The 25,538-nt window shown below is 40.9% G+C and overlaps 1 protein-coding gene across 4 annotated transcripts in view; it reads left to right on the forward strand.

Moving 5' to 3' along the window:
* Window positions 1-25,538, forward strand: part of RASSF6 (Ras association domain family member 6) — a 43,531-nt gene that overhangs the window by 8,567 nt on the left and 9,426 nt on the right. For 3 of the 4 annotated variants that reach the window (XM_025985116.2, XM_072748790.1, XM_072748791.1), the window contains exons 2-6: window positions 1,973-2,071; window positions 14,060-14,138; window positions 18,220-18,359; window positions 23,349-23,446; window positions 25,131-25,315. In XM_025985116.2, the coding sequence (XP_025840901.2) occupies window positions 2,013-2,071; window positions 14,060-14,138; window positions 18,220-18,359; window positions 23,349-23,446; window positions 25,131-25,315 (561 nt within the window). In that variant the 5' untranslated portion in view covers window positions 1,973-2,012. The remainder of the gene's footprint in view (window positions 1-1,972; window positions 2,072-14,059; window positions 14,139-18,219; window positions 18,360-23,348; window positions 23,447-25,130; window positions 25,316-25,538) is intronic. The other variant, XM_072748792.1, reaches the window with a different exon arrangement.

The following is a 25,538-nucleotide window of genomic DNA, read 5'->3' on the forward strand; positions in this document are numbered from 1 at the left end:
TTCCGGAATTTTTACTATAAAATATAAAACCAGCAAGGCTTCAGAAACATTATTAGAGCCAGGCAAAGTTCCTCATGCAGTTTTTTTTTTTTTTCTTTTTGTACTTCTCAATAAAAAGTAAGCTTTGCACCAAGAAACTTTCACTTTCAAACATTCCGAGCACATCTGTGCATTTATAGAAATATAGAACAGGGAGGTAACTGTTGCATCACTAAAACCTGGTCATATAAGAACTGTGGATAGGGATCCCTGGGTGGAGCAGGGGTTTAGCCCCTGCCTTTTGCCCAGGGCGGGATCCTGGAGACCTGGGATCGAGTCCCACGTCGGCCTCCCGGTGCATGGAGCCTGCTTCTCCCTCTGCCTGTGTCTCTGCCTCTCTCTCTCTCTCTCTCTCTCTCTCTCTGTGACTATCATAAATTAAAAAAAAAAAATTTAAAAAAGAACTGTGGATAAATTGAAAAATGGAAAAAAAAATCCTTAAAGCATATTCCAAATTAAAAAATTTCAGAAAAAGGATTTCTAACAGGAGTTATGCCAAATTGGATACATGTATCCAGCCATACTAGATACATTCATGACCAAAAGCATAGCTAATAGGGCCATCAACTATAAAGTGATTTTCAACACGATTTTGATCCAGGGATCCACCTAAAAATTTGCAAATCATTTGCGTTTATCATGGGCCAGCATTATGGTTTTATTGTACTTTGTTAGAAATATCACTTTATCTTGTTGCCTTTCTCTCTCTGTATCTCTCCATTGCATAGCTTTCAATCTCTCAACTGATTACCAAGGGGAAGACTGTATGTCAAGTTATATATTTCTGGTTCATCTAGTATTTTTTTCATATGCCCTCTTTATGCCCATTTTCTTTTAGAGATTGTTATAATTAAATTATATGTTCATCTCCCTTTACTACTTATTTTCCCTAAGTTACATGAAGAATATAATTTTCAATTTAAAATCAAATTTAAAATTTGATATATTTCAAATGAAATATATCATGAGAAATAAAATGGATTTTTCTCAAAAGCATGTATTGAGCAATAAAAGCAGAGGAAAATACCTAAACATCTTAATACTTATGCTGGGGGAGTGAGGGTGAGAGCAGAGAAAGGAACACACTATTACTTGTTCTCCAACAAGTCACTTTGTGAACAATTACGAAAAAAGAGGTTTAGAGACTGCCATTTGGAAATTCACTCTGAGAGAGTTCAACTTTGAAATCTGAGCTTAGTTTCATACCATTGAACATTTTGGAGGGCATCTCCTTTATCTTATTAATTCCCTTAGAGAAAAAGTCTGAAAAATATCTCAGAAGAGACCAATAGATAGGAAATCAAAAATTTTAATCTGTGTAACTTTTCTGAAATGCAAAAACAATGTTAGCAAAAAGAAGAAAGTAGAGGTTTTGAAAAGACATTCAGACTTTCTTCAAATGATGTGTGCCACTACTTACTAAGTGTCAGAAATACAGGTTAAGAATACCCATACCTTGCTGGGATGGTCTGAGGATTACATTAGAGAATATCCATAAAGTGGTTCACATATGGAGTGTAAGATCTGTGGCACATGGCAAAATAAAATCCTTCTCCTTCCTTCCCTTCCCAACCCAACCCTCATGCCCATGGATGAAACACAGCTTAAAAACTTGCCCGAAGTGGGGGCACCTGGGGAGCTCAGTGGCTGGGCATCTGTCTTTGGCTCAGGGCGTGACCTCAGGGTCCTGGGTTCCAGTCCCACATCGGGCTCCCGCCAGGGAGCCTTTGCCTGCCTTTGCCTGTGTCTCTGCCTCTCTGTGTGTGTGTCTCATGAACAAATAAATAAAACGTTAAAAAAAAAAAAAAAAGAAGAAACTTGCCCGAAATACTTTGACACACCAGGGACATGACAAAATATTTCAGTTTAAGTCAGGAACTTATTTCTGAATGCATCACAGGAATATACCATTAATAATATTCTAATGTCTTAGGGTAAACTCAGATGACGTCAAAAAAGGGGAAAAGACGACTATGATGGCTCACCAGCACTCATCGTGGATCTTCGTCAATGACAGGACATTCGTTACGGGGTAACTATGCACCTCTATTATGTGTCCTTCTCCTCTGCCCACTCGCTGGATTCTGCCCGGCACCTGTCATTCCAAGCACCATATGCGACCCACAAGATCAATAATATCAACATCAATGTTGATTCATAACACTGGAGACATTGGATAGGAATTTTTTTCTTAAAGATTTTATTTATTTGTTCGTGAGAGACACAGAGAGAGGCAGAGACACGGGCAGAGGGAGAAGCAGGCTCCCTGCAGGGAGCCCCATGCGGGACTCGATCCTGGGACCCCGGGGTCACGCCCTAGGCCAAAGGCAGATGTTCAACCGCAGAGCCACCCAGGTGCCCTTGAGTAGGAATTTGAATAAATATGGCCCTAAAGACTGCCAACCTATAACCTCTCCTGGAACAATCACTCATATTTCCTAAATAGTTGTCTAATTTCACTAAATGCTAAATTTCTATTTTAACAGTTGGCAGAATTTTCAGGAACAGCCTTAAGTAAAGGATCTAAGGCTCCTCAAAAATAATATACCCAAAGAATCCGTCCAGGGCTCTCCTGTCCTCTTTTCTCCCTCCCTTGCTCCTCAGGACACACTTCATTTTCACCGTGTCCCCACCTTGATGTTCGGTGACGCAACATATGGAAGGAACATCCACAGTTGTTTGCATGTACACAGCAAATAGCATCTTATATTGGTTGGAAGGTAACAGAGGAGGGATTTGAAAACTCTAAGGGTAGGGCTGAGCACTGAACTGGCTGAGCTGGGGCAGAAGTGGATGAGGAGAAAGATGCAACCGTTCAATAAAAACCCAAGTAGCCCTAGAACAGGACCCACGTCTCACCAGGTAGAGGAAGAAAGCCAAAGAAATAATGGTGGAAGGAAGTGGATATAAATGGACCTGAATTGGGCCATGGGAAAGCAGAGAGAACAAATGTGGTCAAAAATGGAATTAAAGGGCAGCCTGGGTGGCTCAGCGGTTTAGCGCCACCTTCAGCCCAGGGCATGATCCTGGAGACGCGGGATCAAGTCCCATGTCGCGTTCCCTGCGTGGACGCCTGCTTCTCCCTCTACCTGTGTCTCTGCCTCTCTCTCTCATGAATAAATAAATAAAATATTTTTTAAAAATGGAATTAAAGTCACAATTGGAGGACAAATATGAAATATGAGAAGTGGGGAGAAGATGTAAAGGAGACAGTGGATTCATACATTCATTCCTCAAGTACTTATTAATGGCTCCCTGCAGACAGGGTTCTGCCACACAGCACCCCTAGCCTCATGGGCTTGCCTCCTGAAAGGAGGATACAGTCACTGTAAGATAAGCGAGGAGCCACATACATTATTAGACACTGGAAAGAATGAAGAATAAAAATAAAGCAGAAAGGGACTAACGAGTGCTAGGGCTGGACAGCAGGGAGTCATGATGTCCTAGCAGATGGCCAGCGGGGAGGCCTCACTGAGCCTTAGAAGAAAAGGCTGGAGGAGGTAAGCGAGCAAGCTGTGCAGGTCGCTGACTGGTAGCAAAGGGGGCACAGCAGGTTCATGGCCCTGAGGCAGGTCCCTGTCTCCAAGAGTGGAGGCAGCCAGTGTGGGGAAATGAAGGAGGAAGGACAGCAGACACTGAGGCTCCTGACATTGTGGGCCGGAGCATGCAGGATCCCACAGGCTGTTGTGAGACTTCAGCTTTCCCATTTGTGGCAGGAAAAGCCGTTGAAGGATATTGAGCACATGCGTGGATCAGTCTGGCTGTTGTTTTAAGAGCAGACTGAAGGGGCACCCTGGGGGGTTCAGTGGTTTAGCGCCTGCCTTTGGCTCAGGGCATGATCCCAGGGTCCTGGGATCGAGTCCCACATCGGGGCTCCCTGCAGGGAGCCTGCTTCTCCCTCTGCTTATGTCTCTGCCTCTCTCTGTGTGTCTCTCATGAGTAAATGAATAAAATCTTTAGAAAAAAAAGCATGCTGAAGAGGGGGACAAAAGTGGAAGCAGAGAAATTACCAAGGAGCTGATAGTTCAGGGTCGAGATGGTGCCTTGGGCCAAGGTGACAATAATGGAGGCTAAAGAAAAGGGCAAATTCTGCATATATTTTGATGGAAGAGAAATGGAACCACATTTTGGGGGAGAAGGGTCTGGGATGCTAGTGACCCTTATTTCATGTCATATTTTGAATTGATCAAATTGAGGACTGATCATTTACCTTCTGTAACCCAGGACCCCTTTCAGACCCTGGTTTCCGCATACTAATAGGAGCTCCAGATGGTAAAATAAAATATTATGACATTTACACAAACACCAGACTTGAAGACAGCATTTCTCAATGCGGCCCATGGGCCGCCCACCTCCCAGTCAGACCGTCTGTTAACGGAGCAGATCCTGGGCTCCGCTCCACATAGACCAGGTCATTGTGATGCACACTTAAGTCTAAGAATCACTGCTCAGAGGAGGAAAGGATGAAGGTTTGAGAACTTCCGACCACCTGAAATAAACAAAACCCTGGGGAAAATTTTAAAAACAGTCGTCAGAAATTCTGAGAGTACCACTGGCCACCTGTGCTATCAACATGTCACAGGTCTGGCAAACACCTCCATTCACTTATCCACTGGACAAATGTCATTCAGCTCCCACTCCATCCAAGGCTTGTTCCAGGGAACAAGACAGAAATTGTGAACTTATTAAGGGAGTTTTATTTCCCTCCACAGAAATACAGGAAAGTAGTGGACATTAATAGGAAAATAGAATCTGCTTAGGGGAAATTTTGGCTTCAGCAAATTTCACGAGAGCTACGTATGATCAATAAAATAAGAGGTCATGATATTAATAGCATAGCAGCAATATAACATTTAAGTCTTACAACTGAGTGAGAATTCTCTGGGTTTAAAAATTTCCCTGGGTAAAGGGTGTTGGCATAAGTCAGCTTCATGCTCAAATGACTAAGTTTCCAGTTGCCGTTTCATTGCCTGAGGTCATCACTGCTCTGTTGCTACACATGGTAAATATTCTAAGTGAGCGGAGTTTAAACACATGGTTCCATCTGGTTGCTTTCAAAGTACTTTCCTTTCAGGTCCTAGTCTGAAATCAGGGTGCTTTAGAGGTGAGTAAATGCTGACCATATACTTGAAAAAGGTTCAAATCAGTTTGGGAATGCGCATCAGATTTCATTCTCAGAATTTGGCAGACTTTTTCTCCTCCTTGGGAACCTACTACAGACCCTTGCAGGCTGTAGCTCTTCCAGCAGCAGCCCACAAGGCATGTGTCCTCAGTAAATGACTCTAATTAGCATGATGTAATACATTTTAGCCGAAAGTGCATTATTCCAAACAGTGTCTTTTCCCAAGCATGTTGGCCAGGCACCTTTACTAAAACAAAGGAATCAGCCACCTGTACCTCTGAGAATACATTTAGCACAAAGAGCCAGTGTTCCAGAGGCTGCTCCTGCCTGGCCAGCAGAGCCAGAGGGCAATGTCTGCCCAGTTTCCATGGCCAGGGTCTTCTCTTGATCAAAGGAATTGGCACAAACACTGCGTGCCCCAGCATGCTCTGCAGGTAGGCTTAGGAAGAAGACGCCACTCTTCTGAAGGCCACTGGACTCTTGTCTTTAATAATGGATAAGAGAGCCCTCTCTGACGTATTTCTTTTTTTTTTTTTTAAGTTTTCAGTAGCTTTTATTTTATTTTTTGTATATTTTTTATTGGAGTTCAATTTGCCAACATATAGTATAACACCCAGTGCTCATCCCATCCAGTGCCCCTCACCCAGTCATCCCATCCCCCCCCCGCACCTCCCCTTCTACTACCCCTTGTTCATTTCCCAGAGTTAGGAGTCTCTCATGTTTTGTCTCCCTCTCTGATTCCCCCCCCCCATTTTCTCTCCTTTCCCCTATAATCCCTTTCACTATTTTTTATATTCCCCATATGAGTGAAACCATATGATGATTGTCCTTCTCCGACTGACTTACTGACTTATGTCACTCAGCATAATACCCTCCAGTTCCATCCACATCGAAGCTCAGGAACATGGCTCCAAGGGTCACTGACCACCTGCTGTGTTTCACTCTGTGAACTATCCCAATGGTCCAAGAGCCTGTTGCCACCCAGCCCTGTGGCAAGTCCAAATGGCTCCACCTCCAAAATCCAAACACTCCTCTCGAAGCCACCATCATGTCTCGCCTGGGCGACTGCAGCAGCCTCCTGATGGGCTGCCGGCTTCTCCTCCCTGCCCCAGTAACCATGGCCCCCCAGCACCCAGGATGGCCCCTGACAATGTAAGGCACAGCATCCTGCTTGAAGCCTCTACGTTTCCTACTAGAGACTCCTTACTATCAGGAGGCTCTAAGTCCGACGTGATCCGGCCCAGAGGAGCTTTAGAACCTCATTTTGAACCGCTCTTCCCTTCTTTGTCTCCTTCAAACATGCCAAGCGTAGCTTTGTGTACAGGGCAATGCATCTCTTGCTTGGGATGCATTCCTTGACTCCTCATGTGGCTGGCTCCTTCCCATGATTGTGTGTTTAATATGTCAGTCCTCCTAGGGCCCTTACTGACGCGTCCTCTACCGTGCACTGCGTCATATGATCCTGTTATTCTCAGAGCGCTCCTTCCTAAGTAAAAATAGCAAATCTCTTATTTTGCTCTTTCGTTTTCTTCTGCCTTCCTCCTATAGAAAGTAAGTCCTGGTAGCAGAGACCTCACTAGCTGCATATGCTGCAGCCCCCCCTAGCGTCCATTACATTGTCTGTTACATGGTAACCCCACAAAATTTTGCTGGTTATTCATGAGTATGGCAATAGCCAACCTCAGAGAACTGAACCAGGACCTTAGTGTTTGACAGATGCTACCCTTAAGTACTGTTTTGCATCTAAGGGCAAAGTGATTACACCAGGGCTTACCTTTAATGTACGTACACATTTCCTTGGTATCTTGGCTAAAATACAGATTTTAATTTCTAACAAGGTGCCCCCCAGGTGTTCAGACAATGCTGGGATAGGAGTCACTTTTAAATCTCGTGATAGACATAATAACAGCTTCCAGAGATGACTACATCCTAATCCCCTGAAGCTGTGAATATTTTACGTTGCGTGGCAAAAAGTAATTCAGATTACTAATTGACTGATCTTAATATAGAGAGATTATCTAGATGGGCCCGATGTCATCCCAAGGGTCTTTAAATACGGGAGAGGAGGAGAGCTCTATGAGGAGTCTGTGTCAGAGCAACACTGCAGCAAATGGTCATTGCTGCTTTGGGATGAAAAGGGGCCCAGAGCAGAGGAATGTGGGCAGGCTCTGGAAAGAAAGCAAACCGGTGAATATGTTTCCTGGTTCACAGCCCTAACAGCATTCACGAATCAGTACCGTTCTCTCCAATACACTCTGCTGCAACAAGAAAACAGACTATTTCATCAAAGTGGTAGTTTCAAGTCCTTACTTTGGATTGGAATAGAAATACAAAAATCAGTGTCGGTTTGTCAATAGTATTAGGGCTGTGAAGCAGAGACCATATTTTCCTGTGTTTCAGGCCAGAGAAGAAGATTATAGGGCATATGACTTCCTTCATTCTTTCTTCCCTGTCTGTGAACTGCTCGGGCTGCCCCTAGGAATTCAGCGTTGCACGTGATAACAGAAAACAGGGTCTGGTATGGAAGCAGGCTCATTGCCACTGCCAACTGGAATAACAGGTTGTGAATTTTTTTGCTTTTTCATAAAAGTCTTTAAAAACCCAAGCATAGAGGAAAAGGGAATAGATAAATATCTTCCCTCATCTGAGGTTGTTGGAAAACACGTAACTTGTTAAAATATCAAATACTGAGAGTTACCCTTATAAAGAGATTCTCTTAAAAATCATATGTCAGAGCACACATGCCTGTTTTCTTCAGAAGCACTGGCCTTTTAACAAGGGATGTACTCCTTTGCTTCTCCCTTTTTTTTTTAATCCCTTCTTTTATGTCTTATCAACATCTAGTGACATTATTCTGTGCAGCTAAAGCCCTTCTCTCCAGTGGTAGAGTTCATCATCGAGAAAATACTTGGGGGTTTTTGTTTTGTATCCACCAATTAGCCTTCGCTTCAAGTTTCTTTTTAATACTACAAAATTATCCTTTAGTTTTTCATCCTTTTGCTGTTATCTGAATTCTAGGGGCTGAGGACCTGAGAGAAGCTGACAATTCTATCCACTAATGGCTCTGGCCCACTTTTTACAGGGGTCATCAGCAAAAGATAAATGCCTGGAAAATACAAAAGTCCAAAATGGCCAAAGGCAGCTGAGGGTTGATTGTGGTGGAGGAGAGGCAAGTCTGGTTATGCACCACCTTATTGATTCCTTATTGATTAGATTTCTTTTGGAGTTCGTGCAACTCCCAGATCCTTTTTATTATTGGTTGTCAGCAGTGAAGAGGGAGTTGGGTCTTAGGATAGAACTGTTGGGAAGAACAAAGCAAACAAATCACAGGCACTGTCACCTGACCACTAGCAATAATTATGGATACTTTAGCAGAATTACTAGAAATGTTAGAAGTCATTCCTTTTCTTTTCTTTTCAAGGTTTTATCCATTTATTTGACAGAGAGAGAGAGAGAGCACAAGCAGGGGGGCTGCAGAGGGAGAGGGAGAAGCAGACTTCACGCTGAGCAGGGAGCCCAACTCTGGGCTCCATCTCAGGGTCCTGCCATCATGTCCCAAGCTGAAGGCAGACGCCCCACCAACTGACCCCTGGGCACCCTGAAACCCTTCCTTTTCAAAAAGGGCAACAGCCTTCAAAGGAAGTCAGGAGAGGGGGGCAAATTCGGAGCTTCTTGATCATTTAGGGCTTGCATTTTTACTGCAGTCAAGACAGCCCTCCTCTTCCCAACTTGGCTGTTTTCAAACTGTGGAACCAAATCCTTTCATTTGCAATGGAAATGTGAATAACCTACTTTGCAAGCTGAGAAAGGTCTCTATGCAAAGGTTGAAAGGTAGTCTTTCTTCATTTGAGCCTGGAGGGGAAGCCAAAAGCAAAACAACCCGAAGCTGTACTGGCTTATAGAAGAGCAGCTGCAGAAGTTTGCCATATATATATATATATTATTGGAGTTCAATTTGCCAACATACAGCATAACACCCTGGGCTCATCCCGCCAAGTGTCCTCCTCAGTGCCCGTCACCCAGTCACCCCAACCCCCTGCCCTCCTCCCTTTCCATTACCCCTTGTTCGCTTCCCAGAGTTAGGAGTCTTCATGTTTTGTCTCCCTCACTGATATTTTTACTCATTTTCTCTCCTTTCCCCTTTATTCCCTTTCACTATTTTTTATATTTCCCAAATGAATGAGATCATATAATGTTTGTCCTTCTCCAATTGACTTACTTCACTCAGCATAATACCCTCCAGGTCCATCCACGTTGAAGCAAATGGTGGGTATTTGTCGTTTCTCATGGCTGAGGAATATTCCATTGTATACATAGACCACATCTGCTTTATCCATCATCTTTCAATGGACACCGAGGCTCCTTCCACAGTCTGGCTATTGTGGACATTGCTGCTAGAAACATCGGGTGCAGGTGTCCCGGCGTTTCACTGCATCTGTATCTTTGGGGTAAATCCCCAGCAGTGCAATTGCTGGGTCGTAGGGCAGGTCTATTTTTAACTCTTTGAGGAACCTCCACACAGTTTTCCAGAGTGGCTGTGGAGAAAGGGGAATCCTCTTGCACTGTTGGTGGGAATGTGAACTGGTACAGACACTCTAGAAGTTTGCCATTTTAATTCCAGGATTCAAGCTGACAGTAATGAAGGATAAAGTGAGTTAAGAGAAGTTTGCTACTGCTTGCGGACATCACGCAGACGTCAGGAAGATGATATGATGGTTTGTCTTGGCAAATGGCTTAATGATAAGGCTCTACTTATTTTTTTCTGGTGTCGTATTTCCTGGTTCCACCATTCTAAAAACTTACAGGAGTTTATGTTTTTGTGGAAGTAAAACTATGACATCATAATAATCGTATTATGCACTTACTGTATGAAGTTTGGGAAATAGGCAGAACTACAACTCCTAAAATAAATCACAATCTGGATTCCCAGCAAAGAGTCCCAGCTGGGTCGCCTTCACATGATTAATTCATAGTTATTTTATTAAAAACATATTACATTTTAAATTCAGGTTTTTTTTTAAAGATTTTATTTATTTATTCATGAGAGACAGAGAGAGAGAGGGGCAGAGACCCAGGCAGAGGGAGAAGCAGGCTCCATGCAGGGAGCCCGATGTGGGACTCGATCCCGGGACCCCGGGGTCCCGCCCTGGCCCGAAGGCAGGTGCTAAACCGCTGAGCCACTGGGGTGCCCGTTAAATTCAGGTTTCTAACCTGACATGAAATTGTTGATCTCGATGCTAAAATTTAACATCGTCAACAAAATCCATGTGTGTTGAGCGGAGAACTGAATGTAGGACACGGCAACTTAGCATTTGTATCCTGTCTCAGTTTTTCATCTCTTTGAGGATATTCTTGCAGGCGTTTTGGGTTCCTGCTCCTAAACACGCTGGTGTGAACATCACAAGGTCATTTCCGATGCTGCTGTCACAATGGGGTTCAGGGCGGCTGGGCTGGGCCTGGCCGGATTCAGCAAGTCTCCCGAGGTGGAGGTAACACAAACTCGGAGGCCAAACCTGCCCCCGCCCCGGCCTTAGCCCGGTTGTATCTTTCTCTGGTTTATTTCCTATCCTATGGCAGCCTCGGAAGTTTGTACTGGGTTCCCCCTGTACAACGGTATTGCTGGTTTGCCTTTATTGGGTCCAAATTGTAAGAAGCACTTAGCAAAGAGGGGGACAAGGTTTTTGGTTTCTGGGGAAGGGACTGGATATCCATTTAATTACACTGTAAATCGCCACTAGCGCAGGAGCCAGACCTCTTATTACAACTAATATTTGACACCCGTTCCGTCTGTGGATGCAAGGTGTAGCTCCATTCCATCCATCATGCTGTCCCATGCCCATGAATATTACAGTTTTATAAGATCAAATAAAAATTGTTTCTTCCGGCCAGCTAAGTAGCATGATAAGATTGAGGAACTCCTTTCTTGCTAGGTCCATTATTCATGGCAGACGTCAGTGTGTGGGTAATTCCCATCTGCTGAGCAGCTGCAATTCAGGCCACAAAGTACAAAGTACACCTAAGCATTTTACAGTGAGTTCTGGATCTAATATTGCTCATAAAACCAAGCTGGGAGCCTTAAAGGAACAGAAGCCGGGAGCCCTCCTCTGCATCCTTCCCCATGTTAAGTGTCTCCCGGCTTGCACTCATCACCAGCTACGGGCAACTCTCGGGCCGTCAGCTGCTGCCACGATCTGATCTGCTCTGCCAGTGCACAGGGCCAGCTTCTGTCTTGGGAAGCTTATTATTCTATCCCTTCATTTAGGTAGTCCAGTTTATACGGAAGTTTGCCATTCCTCAGTTTTCTGAAAACACTGTCCATATGGGGGCACCTGGGTGGCTCACTCAGTTAGTGTCTGCCTTCAGCTCAGGTCCTGAGCTCAGGGTCTGGGATGGAGCCCCGACTTGGGCTCCCTGCTCAGTAGGGAATCTGCTTCTCCCTCTGCTTCTGTCCCTCCTCCACGCTTGTGCGTTCTCTCTCTCTCTCCCAAATAAGTAAATACATCTTTAAAACACTATCCATATTATATACTGTTTGATTTTTTAAAAATCTTGTTGTATATCACATGCAGTATTTCATGTTCCAAAAAAGAAGCTCTCAGAAAATCCTTTTGTTATGTATCAAACAGAGTGTGTGGGGTCTTTGAACCTTATGTCTACTTCTTGGGTGTCCTTGTGGCTTCTGGACATCACAGATTTGTGAACTGAGAAGATTGGATGTGAAATCCATTGCTTTTTATTCATTTTATAGTTTTGTTAAGGCAGCTGAATAGCTGCTTAGCAGTCTGATCTAGGCTGGGTGAGGAACATCTTGGTGGCTGAGAGGACAGGTGCACAGATGTCTGTTTCCTTTTTTGAGGGGAGGAAGGTGCATATATAGCATTTAAGTGGATCCAAGAAATCTGTTACAATTAGCATTGACAGGGCACGTTGTATATTAAATCACTGTCCCCTTTCCTGACTGCCTAGATGACGCTTTGTGATTACCTTCAGATGTATCTGAATCATGTAATCCCTATACGTATTTTAAGTCCCATTGAGACTTCATTCCTTTCTGTACATGTAGGACCCTTGAGCGTCTTTCCATGGTGCACAGCCTTGCTCCTGCGCCTCTATCTCAGTACTGTTGCAGGAGTCCCACACTCCTCTCTCTGCTTCCATCTTGTCCTAAAATCTGTGTCTTGTCAGTCCCCTAGTGGCCCTTATCATCATGTCTTTCTTTTGCCTAGAAAAAAAGCTACTTTGTTCAGTAGCTGCCTCCTGCCTGTGGGGTGAACTTTTTAAGCTTGTTAAAATGGTTCACAAGGTTCCTGCCTGCTTCTTTAGCTCATTGCGCACCACTCTCCATTTACATGTTCAACTCTTAGATCCTGACACTCAGCTTTCTCCACAAAAACTATAGAAATAGCTCCATGTCCTTGTGAAAGTTATCTCTGCCTGGTAAGCTCCTCACACTCTTCACATTTGATCCCCTCCCCCCCCCCAAGTTCACGGTAGGCAGTGTCTGTTGTCGACGCTCTCACCTGTCCTCAGGTTCAACTGTGTGAATGCATGAGTGCATGGCCATTCGCTATTAGAAGCCACAGTTTGAACCAGTTTGAACCAGATATGGATGATCATCTTGACAGTCACTCTTCATGTCCTTGTGCCTTCAGGGCCAACAACTCAGATCTACACATTACAGGCTGTTTTATGACCAGCGACCCATTGTTTCATCAGGTACACAAAAAAATCACCTTCAAAAGATTCTTTGGCAGGGTACACACTTCTCCAGGCAGATAGAATATAGTGCAAACAAAACATACAAGCATGTTTATTCTCGTGGAGCTATGGTCTGGTGAGAGAGACCAAATACAAGACAAATAAGTATGCACAAAGTTAGAGGTGAAGCATGGGCTGAGGTAAGAAAGCAGAATATGAATGTTGGGAGAAGGCAGCGCTTTAGATTGAGTGGTCAGGAAGGACTTCTTGAGAAGGTGAATTCTGGGTAAGGAGTTAAAGAAAATGTGTGAACAGTGTGACAGCGTGGGGGATGCAGATGGAGGTCTTTCTGGACATAGGGATCAGTGCAAAGGCCCTGAGGTGAGAATGTGCCTGACATATTAAAGGAATATCAAGGAGGCCAGTGGTTAAAGTGTAGTGAGTGAAGGAAAGAATGGAAGGAAATGAGATCAAAGGGAAACAGAAGATCAGCTCACATCTGGCCTTTTAAGTCATTGGAAGCATGTTGGCTTTTAGTCCAAATAATGAAAAGATATTGGAGAATTTGGAGCTGAGGAGAGAAATGATCAGGTTTGCATTAAAATAACACCTGCTATTACAACAGGCTAGAGATACAGGGAGGCTTTTAGGAGACTGTTGCAGTAATCCAGGTGAAAGATGGACCAGTAGGTTAGCTGGGGAAGGCAAGGATCTTAGGCTATGGACGCACAGGGGAAAGGATAGAGGAGGGGCAGTAACCAGTATTCCTACTGCCGGAGCCTACCTGTCACAAAGGAAAAGTAACTCAGAAGCAGTGGCCATTTCTGAACTGTTACTATACCCCAGGTAGGAAACACAGTGTCAGGCACGTACTAGATGCTTAATTGAGGCTGATTAATGTTGGAAAACCAAAAAGAAATGTGATACCAAATCCCTGTTTGGTGGCCGTCTCCTGTCACAGAACAGTCTCCCACAACTTTGCCCTCAGTCATTTTACCTTCTTTCATTATTTATTTATGACCAATATTTGTTGCTGTCCCCAAAAGACTTCTGTTTTCAATGGCCTGCATTAAGTGAAAATGACAGCACAGTAAAGATTGCATTGGACCATTTCTATATCATACCTGTACAAACTAAATGCACTATTTCTGCCTTTTACTGTTAGAGAGCCTGATTATAACCAAATGTAATTTTTTTTAGGGAACAACTTAATTCTTTATTGAAGAACTATAATATTTTTTATGGGAACCAGAAAAATCTGCATATTTTATATGGACAGGTAAGCCCATCAAAGAAATGCAATACAGTTTGATTCACAGGAAGAAATTCCATAAAGGTATGGAGGATTCAGGATGAGTTGGAGTCCATAATCTAGCAGCACAAGTGGTCTGGAAAAACTGGCAAATCTTTGACTTGATCATGATTTTCATTTTTAGACCAAATCACAAAATCCTAGTCCTGGAACATGTGACTTTTTAAGCAGTATTTTTAAATACAGGAAAGTATTTAAAAATAATTTTAATGACCTATTTACTTTCTATTTTTAAAAGTGTATAAATATCTTTTGAACAGCAAGTCCACCAGAAATCTATCATAATACTTTTTGCCAAATGTACTAGAACATATAGAGAAGGTCGTGTCATCCCATGGTGACATTATTTGTAATGGAGAGAACTTGAAGATATCTTAAGTCTATCCCAATGAGAAATAGCTCAAAGAAATATGACATAGTCTGTAACATAGTTTGATTTGGTTGTTAAGATGAATCGGTTAAATTCCAATGGATGTGTACTATGTTATAACAACAAATTTTAAAATGTGAAAGAAACAATTCAGAAAAGTCCTGACGCTACAGAGCATTTTGGGGAGTGCAAATTGTTGGGAGTGCAGGCTGTTGTACAAACCGGGCTTCGATTTTTCATTTCTTCCTCTTCGTCTCCTAGTAATCCTGTTTCCCACATGCCTCTCCACTCAGTCTTGTATTCTAATGGAGCTAACTTCACATCTTTTCAATATCTTCCTGGTCCCAGGGAACATTAGACATTTCTACCTCTGATTTAAATCTTCAAATCTGCTGGTATAGCATTGACTTTAGGCCAGTGCAATTTGGCTTAAAATTGCTTTAGAAGGAAACTTACAAACTACTCTGGTCTTTACTAGTGAGGTTAAATGATTTAGTTCAACTGAATATTTCAGTTACCTTCCCAAATGTGATAGATAGGAGAAGGAAGTAACTAATCTCTTTACGAAGAAATGGGCCTAATTTTAAATTATTTCAATATTGTCCTATATCTAAGATCTCTAATGTATATAACTGTAAAGATAATTTAAGAAAAGATCAAAACTTTAAAAAAGATTGTTTATATTTTGCTTCAAGTTTCTATAAAGTTCATAATGTTAAGTTTTTTCCTTTAGGAAAATATTTGAATTTTGATGTTATGAACATATAATTTGAGCCATATTCTTTCCAATTCTAGGAACAGTGTTCAATTTATAATACAAAAGTCATTTAATTTTTTAAAATACATGAATAAAGTGCACAGTGAGACTATCAAATTGTTTAATCTTTCCATCTTTACTCACTGGTCAATAAAGTTAGAATACAGAATTTTCAAAATATCCTTGGTTACAATAACAAACACTGTTAAAAGGGGCAGTATGGAGGATAAAATGCAGCTTTCTTAATCTCTGATTAATTAAGCTACTATTTTTTTAAAAAAATTTATTTATTTACTTAACAGAGAGAGGGTGCACAAGTAGGCAGGGCAGCAGGCAGAGGGAGAGGGAGAAGCAGACCCCCTGTTGAGCAGAGAGCCCGATGTGGGGCTCGATCCCTGGACCCTGGGATCATGACCTGAGCTGAAGGCAGAGTCTGCCTAACCAATTGAGCTACCCAGGTGCCCCTAATTAAGCAAATACTGATTGTCTCCTGTGTGCAAGACACCATTCTAGAAGCTGCAGATATAGCAATGAAGAAATTGGACAGAATGCCTTTATACTGCTTACATTATAGCAGACAGATAAGAAACAAAATATACAATATATCAAATGGTAATAAAGGTGGTGGGCAATAGTACAGCAGGGAAGAGGGCTCAGGGGTCTAAGTGGGGTGAGGGAAGAGGAGCATTCGATCAGAGACTCTGAGAGATGTGAAGAAGCAAACCTTGCAGAAATCTGTGGGATGCACATTCCAGGCAGAGACAGCCTGAATAAGGGGACGGAGCCTGACTAGTGTAATTGAAGTAGAGCAGGGAAGCCAGGAGAGCAGGAATCTTATGAGAAAGGGGAATTAGTAGACATTGCAGCTGGAGACATAACTGTGAAAGGAAAGCACCAGAGTTTGTGGGTCTTGTAGATCATTGTGAAGACCTTAGCATGTATGTGCAATGAGATGGAAATCCACAGGGAAGTTTTGAGTAGAACAGTGACATTACCTAAAAGGATTCATTTTAAAAGGATCTCCCTAGCTATGCGGAGTATATGAAAGGACAAGAGAAGAATGAGAAAGAAAATTCTTACAATAATCCCAGCAAACATTGGCAATGGCATGGACCAAAATCATGGTAGTGGATACAGTGAGTGTGGTCACATTAGGGACATATTTTTAAGGTGGAGCTAACAGGATTTGCTAATGAGTTGGGTGTTGAGTACAAAAGAAAGATTAAAGGTGGCTCTAAAATTCCTGGCCTGAACAACTGGAAGGATAAGGGTGTTATTTACCAAGATGGGAAAGAGTTGGAGAGGAAAATATTCATGGGAGAAAGACCAAGAGGTAATTAGGAACATACTAAGTTTGATGGAAGGTGGGCAATTGGATGGCTGGAGTTCAGTGGGAAGGTTTGGGCTAGAAATATAAAGTTGGAAGCTATTAGTTTAGAGATAGCATTTAAGGATCCTTGAGATCGCCAAGGATACTGGTGTACATCTAAAAGAAAAGAGGCCTAAGGATTTAGACAACAAGATTAAATAAGTATAAACAAGACTTCTGTGATAATTTATTTAGTTGACCTCTAAAGAGACACTTTGTGCAATTAAAGAGTATTCTGATATTCCTTACATGAGAAAACCTTACATTGTCTGATAGCAATTGGAGTATTTTTTTCTTGAAAGCAAGAATTAGGTAATCTCAGAAGAGCAGTTATTCTTTGATTTTTTGCTGTAAGAGATTAATTGAAGTGTAATTAAGCAAAGAAGGGACGCTATACAGCAATAACTAAAATGTAGGACCTGCGTCATGTACTGCCATTCCAGAGACCAAATTATGTTTGGTTGTTGAAAACAACTGATTGGTGACCTGACTTCTCAGTAATCTGAAACATGACCTCAAAAGTGGGAGAAAGAACACAATTTTGTTTCTGTCAGCCAAAGAAATAATAAGCAATAATATTATTGCGCACTTATTAACTGTCAGGCCCTATGAATTAGGGGTTATTATGATGTCCATTCTTCAGAAGCAGCAGGTTTAAAGGTGTCCAGCATCTGATCCAAAGTCACATAGCTGGGAAGTGGCGGATCCAGGGTTCAAACACAGGCCCGTCTGATTCCAGAGTCTGGAGTTTTCATTACACTCTCAGATAAAAATCGAGTCATTTACATTCTCTAATAATTGATTGGATGTCGTAGTACTTATTGGATGGTTGGAATATGACTCTCCTTAGTTTCTATATTTTTTGAAATTTCCATAATGACAATACATTACCCTAATAACAGAAAGGCTTTTACATAGAGAAGGGAAAAATTGATTAGAAAATAAATTTTATGGAAATATGCTTTGGTACTAATATTTACATCCACAGAATAAATAAACGTCTATAATCCATGCTTGCATGGAATTTCCTTCCTATGCTATATTTTCAACTTAAAAGGTAGTCAAATGCTTTTGATTTTTTTCAAATAAATAATTTCTGTTATACAATTTATACTGCGTTTTCATATATTTTTCCCTCATTCTGCATAATAATTCCGTGAGCTAAAATTTCTTGCTCAGAAATGAGGAAACAGCCACTAATCTCTGAAGAGCTGTTCCTCTGATTTCTAGTTTAGTTAGAGTGCTTACTTCTGCTTTAATCTGAAGATAACAGAATTAAACTTCGAGTTCAGTGAAGAATCATGGAGTTCAGAAAGCATTTGAACATGCTATGCCCTCTGGTGGGCATGTCATTACCATATGACTTACTTTGTTGATTAGGTGTTTCCAAAAATGAATTATTTTGAGGATAAATTGAAAAGCCAAACAATCCCACTGGGGAATTTATTTATTAAGATGCCTTACAGACTTAATTTCTACATTTTCAGTTATAAGATTTACCTTCTATAAATGACACAAAAACCATGTTTGAGATTATTGGTTTCTTCCCCAGACAGAAGAGGGCGAACTAATTGTTGAAGGAATGTTGGACATTTCCTGGGGAGTAAAACGGCCTATACAGCTGAAAATCCAAGATGAGAAGCAAATCCCTTCTTTTACTATGTTGAGATCACCAGATGTCTTTTCCAAAAGGTAAGCTGCCTTTCGTGTTTTAACTCCTTAGTAGAGCATCCTCATCTTTACATACCTTTCTTGTGTGGATTCTTAGAGATGGGAGCGCTAATACTTATAACACAATCTCATCTGATCCCCAGCAACTCTGTGAAGTAGGTGTTCAGAATCGGGGGCTCCTAGAGGTTAGGCAATTTGTGCAAAATCTCCAAACACCATGGAGCAGAACTGGACTGGACCTCAGGGCTGCCTGTCTGCTGTGTTGCTTCTCTCCTGAAGACTGCGTTCCTTTGTTAGAAAAGACAAAACGTAAAGGCAAGATTCCATTAGCCCTGACCTGGACACCGAAAGGGGAGATAAAATTTGAATTTGTCCTTTCCTTGGAACAGAGGGCTCTTCCTGAGGGGAGACTTCTGGAAAGCAGATTTAATGATGCTCCACCTAATTGTCCTGATCCTGTGCAACAGGGCACAACAAAATGCACTTGAAGCTCATAACTGCACAAGACCGTTCTCTGCCTGGGTTTATGCATCAGAACCCCAAATACAAAGGCTGGGCTGATTTTTTTCTTTATCCTTTGCAATTTTTAGAAAAACAAATATTCCCAGAGAGAATCATACATATAATTTTTTTTCTTTTTCTCTTCTTCTCTACTTTCCCTCCTTTTTAATCCTCAACTTTCCAGCTTGTCTCCCTATTATGTATATAGAGGCACCAAGGTTTGTCCTCACTCATCCTGCCATCCATATATAACTAGATGGGCTGGAGTTCTAGGAAGAGAGGATGAAGAGAGAGCCAGGACCTTTTCCTCAATCTGATCTTTGGCCATAGGCAAGGAAAACCCAAGTATCACCTTGAAGGAAGCCCCATTTTTCCTATGGAAAGAACACTGATGCCCCACTGTGATTTATTTGCACCTTGCCAATTCTCTCAAACATGATGCTCCAGCAGTTCTGAACATTTTGTAATTCCCTACAGGTACCATGCAGTCTCTTACTTTTCTGACTCCTGGAAAGTCTACCTGCTTTTCAACATCCATTTGCCTCACTCCCTTCTCTCAATCTTTTAAGATTCTGGTCAGGTAACACATTCTCCAGAAAGTCTTTTCTGACCCTTCTGTCTGTACCAGGGGCATTGACGATTTTTCTAGAATCACTTTTAAAATGCACCATCAATTGGTTTTTTATGCCCCTAGCTCCTCCTCTGGCCCGAGGGCTTTCTCAGGGTATGGAACACACTTTATTCATCTGTTATGGTGGTGCTGGCATGAAGAAGAGACTCAAAATATAGTTTTGAATTAAGTCCCCACAAGCCTGGTAGTTACATTAACCTCTGCTCTGTTGTGAAAACTGTCTCCATCTACCATTCTGACTAGTTTCCCATCCAGGCTAAGGGTTGCCAGCAGGGAAAGGGTCCTGTGTCTATGGAAGAACAGAAGGGAGACCACAGACTTAGGCTCTGATGAAGCCCCGAATGCCTCATCTTCAGGTACCAGATGACTGATGGGCTGATGATTCTAAATGACTAGGAGCATCCTGTAAAAGGAGAAATTACCCCTGGGCTCTGCTCTTAGATCACTGTACAAGAGATGAATTTGGCAGAATTAGCTATCATTATTCATATTGCCTAAAAACTCATTGCAAAGTTCTCTGAGCAGCCAGCTGCTTTTGATACATTTTAATTATTTGAGTCATGAAAACTTAATAAGTATGGAACATTAAGGGAAGATGTCAAGGAGATGCAGTAAGGTACTTGTATTATCACATGAAACCTTTTTAAAAATAGCTACCTCAAGGTATTTTTGAGTTTTCAAATTAAAATTCAAAACACTTGCTCCTAAAAATCCTCAATTTGGGCATAACTTTCAAGAGACCAGGTGGACAAAGTAATATTGATGCCTCTCCATACACTGTGGCAGGTTAAATTTAATATTCTCATGACATGCCTTCCATAGACACCAACTGCATTTTTCATTATTTATCAGAAAGACCATTGCTGTGAACCGAACAGGAACTATCTCCTTTAGTTTAAAGTTGAGAAAGAATTCCCTAGAGAACTTTGCCTGCCCTTTACCACAGTAGTGAGACTTACTAGAGCATTCGAAGCAAAGGGCACACTTGTGGTGTATCAGATCTTACTGAAGGTTAAGAATTATCAGAAAGAGATCCTACCCTCTCACACTCAAGAGCAAAGTTAGATTCAGTTGTGGTTAACTAGGCAAGAATCCTTCCTGGAAGCCAGCTGAACACTCAGCAGGAAGGGACAGCATGATTTGGAATGGCTGTTCCTTGGCCTCTGGTTCCCTAGTGGGGTGCTTGGCCACCTGAGGGTCCTATTCTTTGTTTCAGTTCAATTCTAGACATTGTCATTCTGGTTACCACCCTTAAGATGGCATTCACTTGAATTCTGAGCTTTGAAGGAAATCAAATGAAGAAAGAGACTATTCCCTCACTCTCACTTCTCAAGTCCCCTTTCTCATAAGGGTTCCTTGGTGCAGAACTTGTACCTCTGCTCCCACAGGGTCACAGATGTGGTATCTTCAGTGGGTAGATGTGGAGCAAAAGACATGGAAGTTGTGTACTGAGCTGCAGGAAGGGCTGCAATCTTGTCTTTCTGTTCACCCACTGAGAGAATCATCAGTTTGTCATGCTAATTTGCTTTAATGATCTTCGAAATGAGTCACCCTGAGTCAGCTTAAAGGGAGTGGTAGAAGCTTAAATATAAATCAGTCTGTTTGAACTGTGACCACTTGTGGTCCTTTATGGAAACAATTCTTTGGGCAGTACTTTGATCTTGCATATATGGTCCAAGTCCTTTGTTTCGAAAATCTTTCAAAAAAATTTTTTCAAAAAAAACCCAAGCCTTACTGAGGTTACATTTGCTTGCACAAGTTTTGATTTCAGTCTTTAATCTTTCTAAAATCTGTGTTTGCACATTTTATACAAGTCGTGACAGAATGACATAAACAACAGAAGCTGGACAAGTGTACATTTGAATAACATTCATAGTGTGGTTTTTTTCTAACAACACAGGTAGAAAAATGACCACATTCCATTTGTCTATCAAATTACTACTTCCTTTTTATTTTGCAACTCATCAGAAAAGCTCCCCACGGTTTAAATTTACCGGTATACATCCTGAAGCATGGTCAGAGCAATGCTAACAGTCCCATGCTTGGGCAAGTTAAGCTATTTGATATTGCATTAAGTTCCATCCAGTTTCTTTGAACAACTCTGGGTAACTGTACTCAAGTGTAGTCCTGTGCACAGTTGTACATGGGTGATTCTTCGAATTACACAATCCAGAGCTCAAAATTGGTGCTTTCTACTATGACGGGTAGAGAGGAAGAAGGGCCAAAGATTCATATACTGAGCCATGTTTGTTCCCCGTGATACCACTAAACCATAAGGAAGTGAGGACAAGTGTCAAGTCTGCCAAGATAACTGAGGATTTATACAATACTGATTGGGCACTCCTGGGCACTCTCATCTTCCCCCATATGAAATAGCATTAGGCTGCCTTCCCATTTGAGTTTCTGCTTTTCATTGGTATTGAGCCTTCCCCATTGCTAACTCTCTTTCTATGATAATAACATCTGCCTCTTGTGATAATTAATCTCTTGTAGATTAGGGAAGATGGGTAATTTTGTCTACCTTAAGAATAACTTGATTCTGAGTCAGGATCTGAATAGGTCTCCTTTGAGTTCATTATTACTTATAGTTCTTGGACTTTTCTGACACTCAACTATCTATATTCTGGAGAGTAAGGCTTATGAAAAAATTAACTAACAAAAACATTAGAATTATCTTATTTACACTAAGACGTTATTTAGATCCTTATTTACATTATTAAGCTCAAATGATATAAAGGTTGTAAAAAGGCATCAAAAGAATTTAAAGATCAAGGGGGAAAAATCATGTTTGTCATGTTCATCTCCACTAGTCTTAATAAGCATTTTTTTGTTATTGTTGCCACCAGTGGAATTTGGATAGAATTAGTGCTACAAATGCTACATTTGGATAGAGTATATGCCACCACTTACGGGGTTTTTGTCATTATGCTAGAGATTTTTAGTAAGAATAAAACCAGTCCGAGTAATAAAAGTATCCATTAAACTAGAGAGACTCAGGAATATCTTAGCTCCCTAGTGGTTCCTTGCCTATCACGAAACGGATACAGGTGATCATGATGAGGATGACAATGAAAATGAGGATGATTTTGATAACTTTTAACACATATTGCAAGTTTACTATGCATATCAGGCACTGTTTGAAGAATTTTACACAAAATAACTCATTTAATCTTCTCAGCAACCCTATCCAACCTCATATAATTAACATCCCCATTTTATAGATAAGGACACGGGAGAAGGCACAGAGAAGATAAGTCACTAGATAAATAAAGTAAAAGTGACTCTCAGCCCAGGTGGTAAAAATAAGTAGTTGCCCAGTTTTATGTATTCTAATCACTAAGATGAATTGAAAATTGTTAGTATCCTATATATAAATCATAATGTTTTAGGAAAAAAGTTTCTCATATACTTTCCTCCTTTGTAAATTGCATTCACAGTGGTAAAGAGCCTTAAAGTTAAGCACCACATCTTACTGAGAGCCATTCTACCTAAAAATGCTTTGAATACAATAGGAACTCAAAGCATGTTGGAAGAATGAACACTTTTATATCTTAACTCTCCTAAGAGCATTGGGAGATATCTGTGTAAACAATGGATTATTTTGGTTTCTCCTAATTCCATTTGCATACACATTTTATAGAAGCTATACAATCTTGTGTTTCAGGGTATAACTGAATTGTCAATTTTGCTTAAAGTGAGGACAAAAGTATATAAAGCACATGATGACCATCATGGTGTAAATATAATTTTAATAAATGAAATTATTATAATCTGGACTATGCCTACCTGTGGAGGCTCTCCATGTTATATTAATGCTATGAATCTGAAAACCATTATGAATAGAACTGATGTAATTTACAAGATTTATTACTTTTCAGGGGAATGACACGCTGGGGGGAGTTTGACGATCTTTACCATATTAGTGATCTGGATAGGACCCAGATTCCAGAGCCTGAAGCAATAGTTTCCCAAGGAGGTAAGTATCAAACTCTTATCAATGGAGAGACCTCTTTTTTAATGTAAAGCATGAAGCCTAAAAGTTTCTCTGAAATTTAGCATTTTGCGCACCACTATTTAATAAAACTTTTATATTAAAAAAACTCTTAGGACATATTAAGTCACTACAATGCTCATATGATATTTAAGAACTTTACTATATAAAAATATGATTTTTATTTATTTTTCAAGATTTATTTATTCATTTGAGAGAGAGAGCATGATGGGGAGGGGTAGAGGGAGAGAAAGGAGAGATTGTCAAGGAGACATCCCACTGATCACAGTGCCCCACACAGGGCTCCACCTCATGACTCTATCTAGATCATGACCTGAGTGGAAACCAAGAATCGGATGCTCAACCAACTGCACCACTCAGGTGCCCCACAGCTATTTTTAAAATTACACCAACTCACTTAGATTTATTAGATTAGGGAAAGCTAATGAATTGAATAAATCTGTATATGTAAAATTCTTCAGTATTTTCCCCAGGGATTAGGATCATTTATTATACTCAGTAGTTTTTTATGTTAGACCAATCCCTTCAGACTGAATTCTATATCTTTTTAGAAGTTGAATGTTTTAGTTAGTTAATAAGTCTTTACATAACATCATTTCCCAAAAAAAGAGGCAGATATACTGAAATCAGTATATTTGATAGAATCATTTCAACCATTTCTTTTAAAAAGAGAACTCAACTTAAACATCAAATAAGTTCATATCGAACTCACACAAACCAATGGTAAATGGCAGCTCCTATGACATGTGACATCGGTAGCCATAGTGATGATGTGATAGTAGTAATATTAGTAGCTACCATTTCCTGAGACTCTGCTAAGTGTCAGCCATGATATTGTGTATCTTACATAGATATGGAGAACCAAGAAGGGAGGAGCTAGTGACTGAGGCTGGAGGCAGAGTTCATGTTTCTGGGGTCGTCCTATTACAAAGCTGATTTCAGACTTTTCTGGTCAACATTATCTTATTAATCTACCAACAACTTTCAATGTTTATTTTTTCCTAGCCTTTCTCAACACAGTCTTTTCTTCTGTCTCCATAAAAACCCATATTCAATAACTAACATAATGTTCCTTCCAAGATTCCCCTATCTTTGATGGCTCTTGGCATCTTTTATATAAAGGTCCTTCCAGTCAGCCTGTTGAAAACATTTCTCTAAACTCAGGGGAGGGATCCCTGGGTGGCGCAGTGGTTTGGCGCCTGCCTTTGGCCCAGGGTGTGATCCTGGAGACCTGGGATCGAGTCCTACGTCAGGCTCCTGGTGCATGGAGCCTGCTTCTCCCTCTGCCTATGTCTGCCTCTCCCTCTCTCTGTGTCACTATCATAAATAAATAAAAATTAAAAATAAATAAAAAAAAATAAACTCAGGGGAATCCTAATTTCTTGGTATGGAAGATACCATAAAATCTATTTGTATCCAAGCACCAGTGCTAGAGGAAGATAAAATATCTCAAGACTATTGGATGATACTCTAATTAATTAGGAAATTTTTTAAAATCCCAAAGTAAAATGGAACACTATTTCCTACTGTTTGAAAACATTATAGTTCACTGCTTAGCTATATATTTTCCTATTAAATACATATACAAATCCACCCAAGGAGGTAGGTGGCTAAATGATATGGCCCTTATAATCTTTATTCTTCCCAGATTATTTATCTTATCACAGTAGCACTCTGAAGCCTTATGCAGAAGAAGAGCCAGAATCCCCATTGCTCTATCGAACCATGAGTGAAGCAACCCTGGTGAGAAAAAGGATGAAGTCTCCAATGATGGACAGAAAAGAGAGACAGAAGCATAGGGCCTCTATTAATGGGCACTTCTATAACCATGAAGTGAGTTATAATTCCATTAATGTCATTTAAATGATGTCTGTTTTTCTAACAATACCACTCAACTCAACTTACAATCAAAAATAGTAATAAAATAGTAGTAGTGTATCTCACATTTATTGGGTACTCACTATGTGTTAGGTATTAAACTGTTTTAAGTTGGATTTTGATTAATTATCTCATTAATCACTGAAACAATCCTTTGAAATAGGTACCATTATTTTCC

The sequence above is a fragment of the Vulpes vulpes genome, chromosome 2, assembly GCF_048418805.1.
Source record: "Vulpes vulpes isolate BD-2025 chromosome 2, VulVul3, whole genome shotgun sequence".
In the NCBI taxonomy this organism is placed as follows: Eukaryota; Metazoa; Chordata; class Mammalia; order Carnivora; family Canidae; genus Vulpes; species Vulpes vulpes.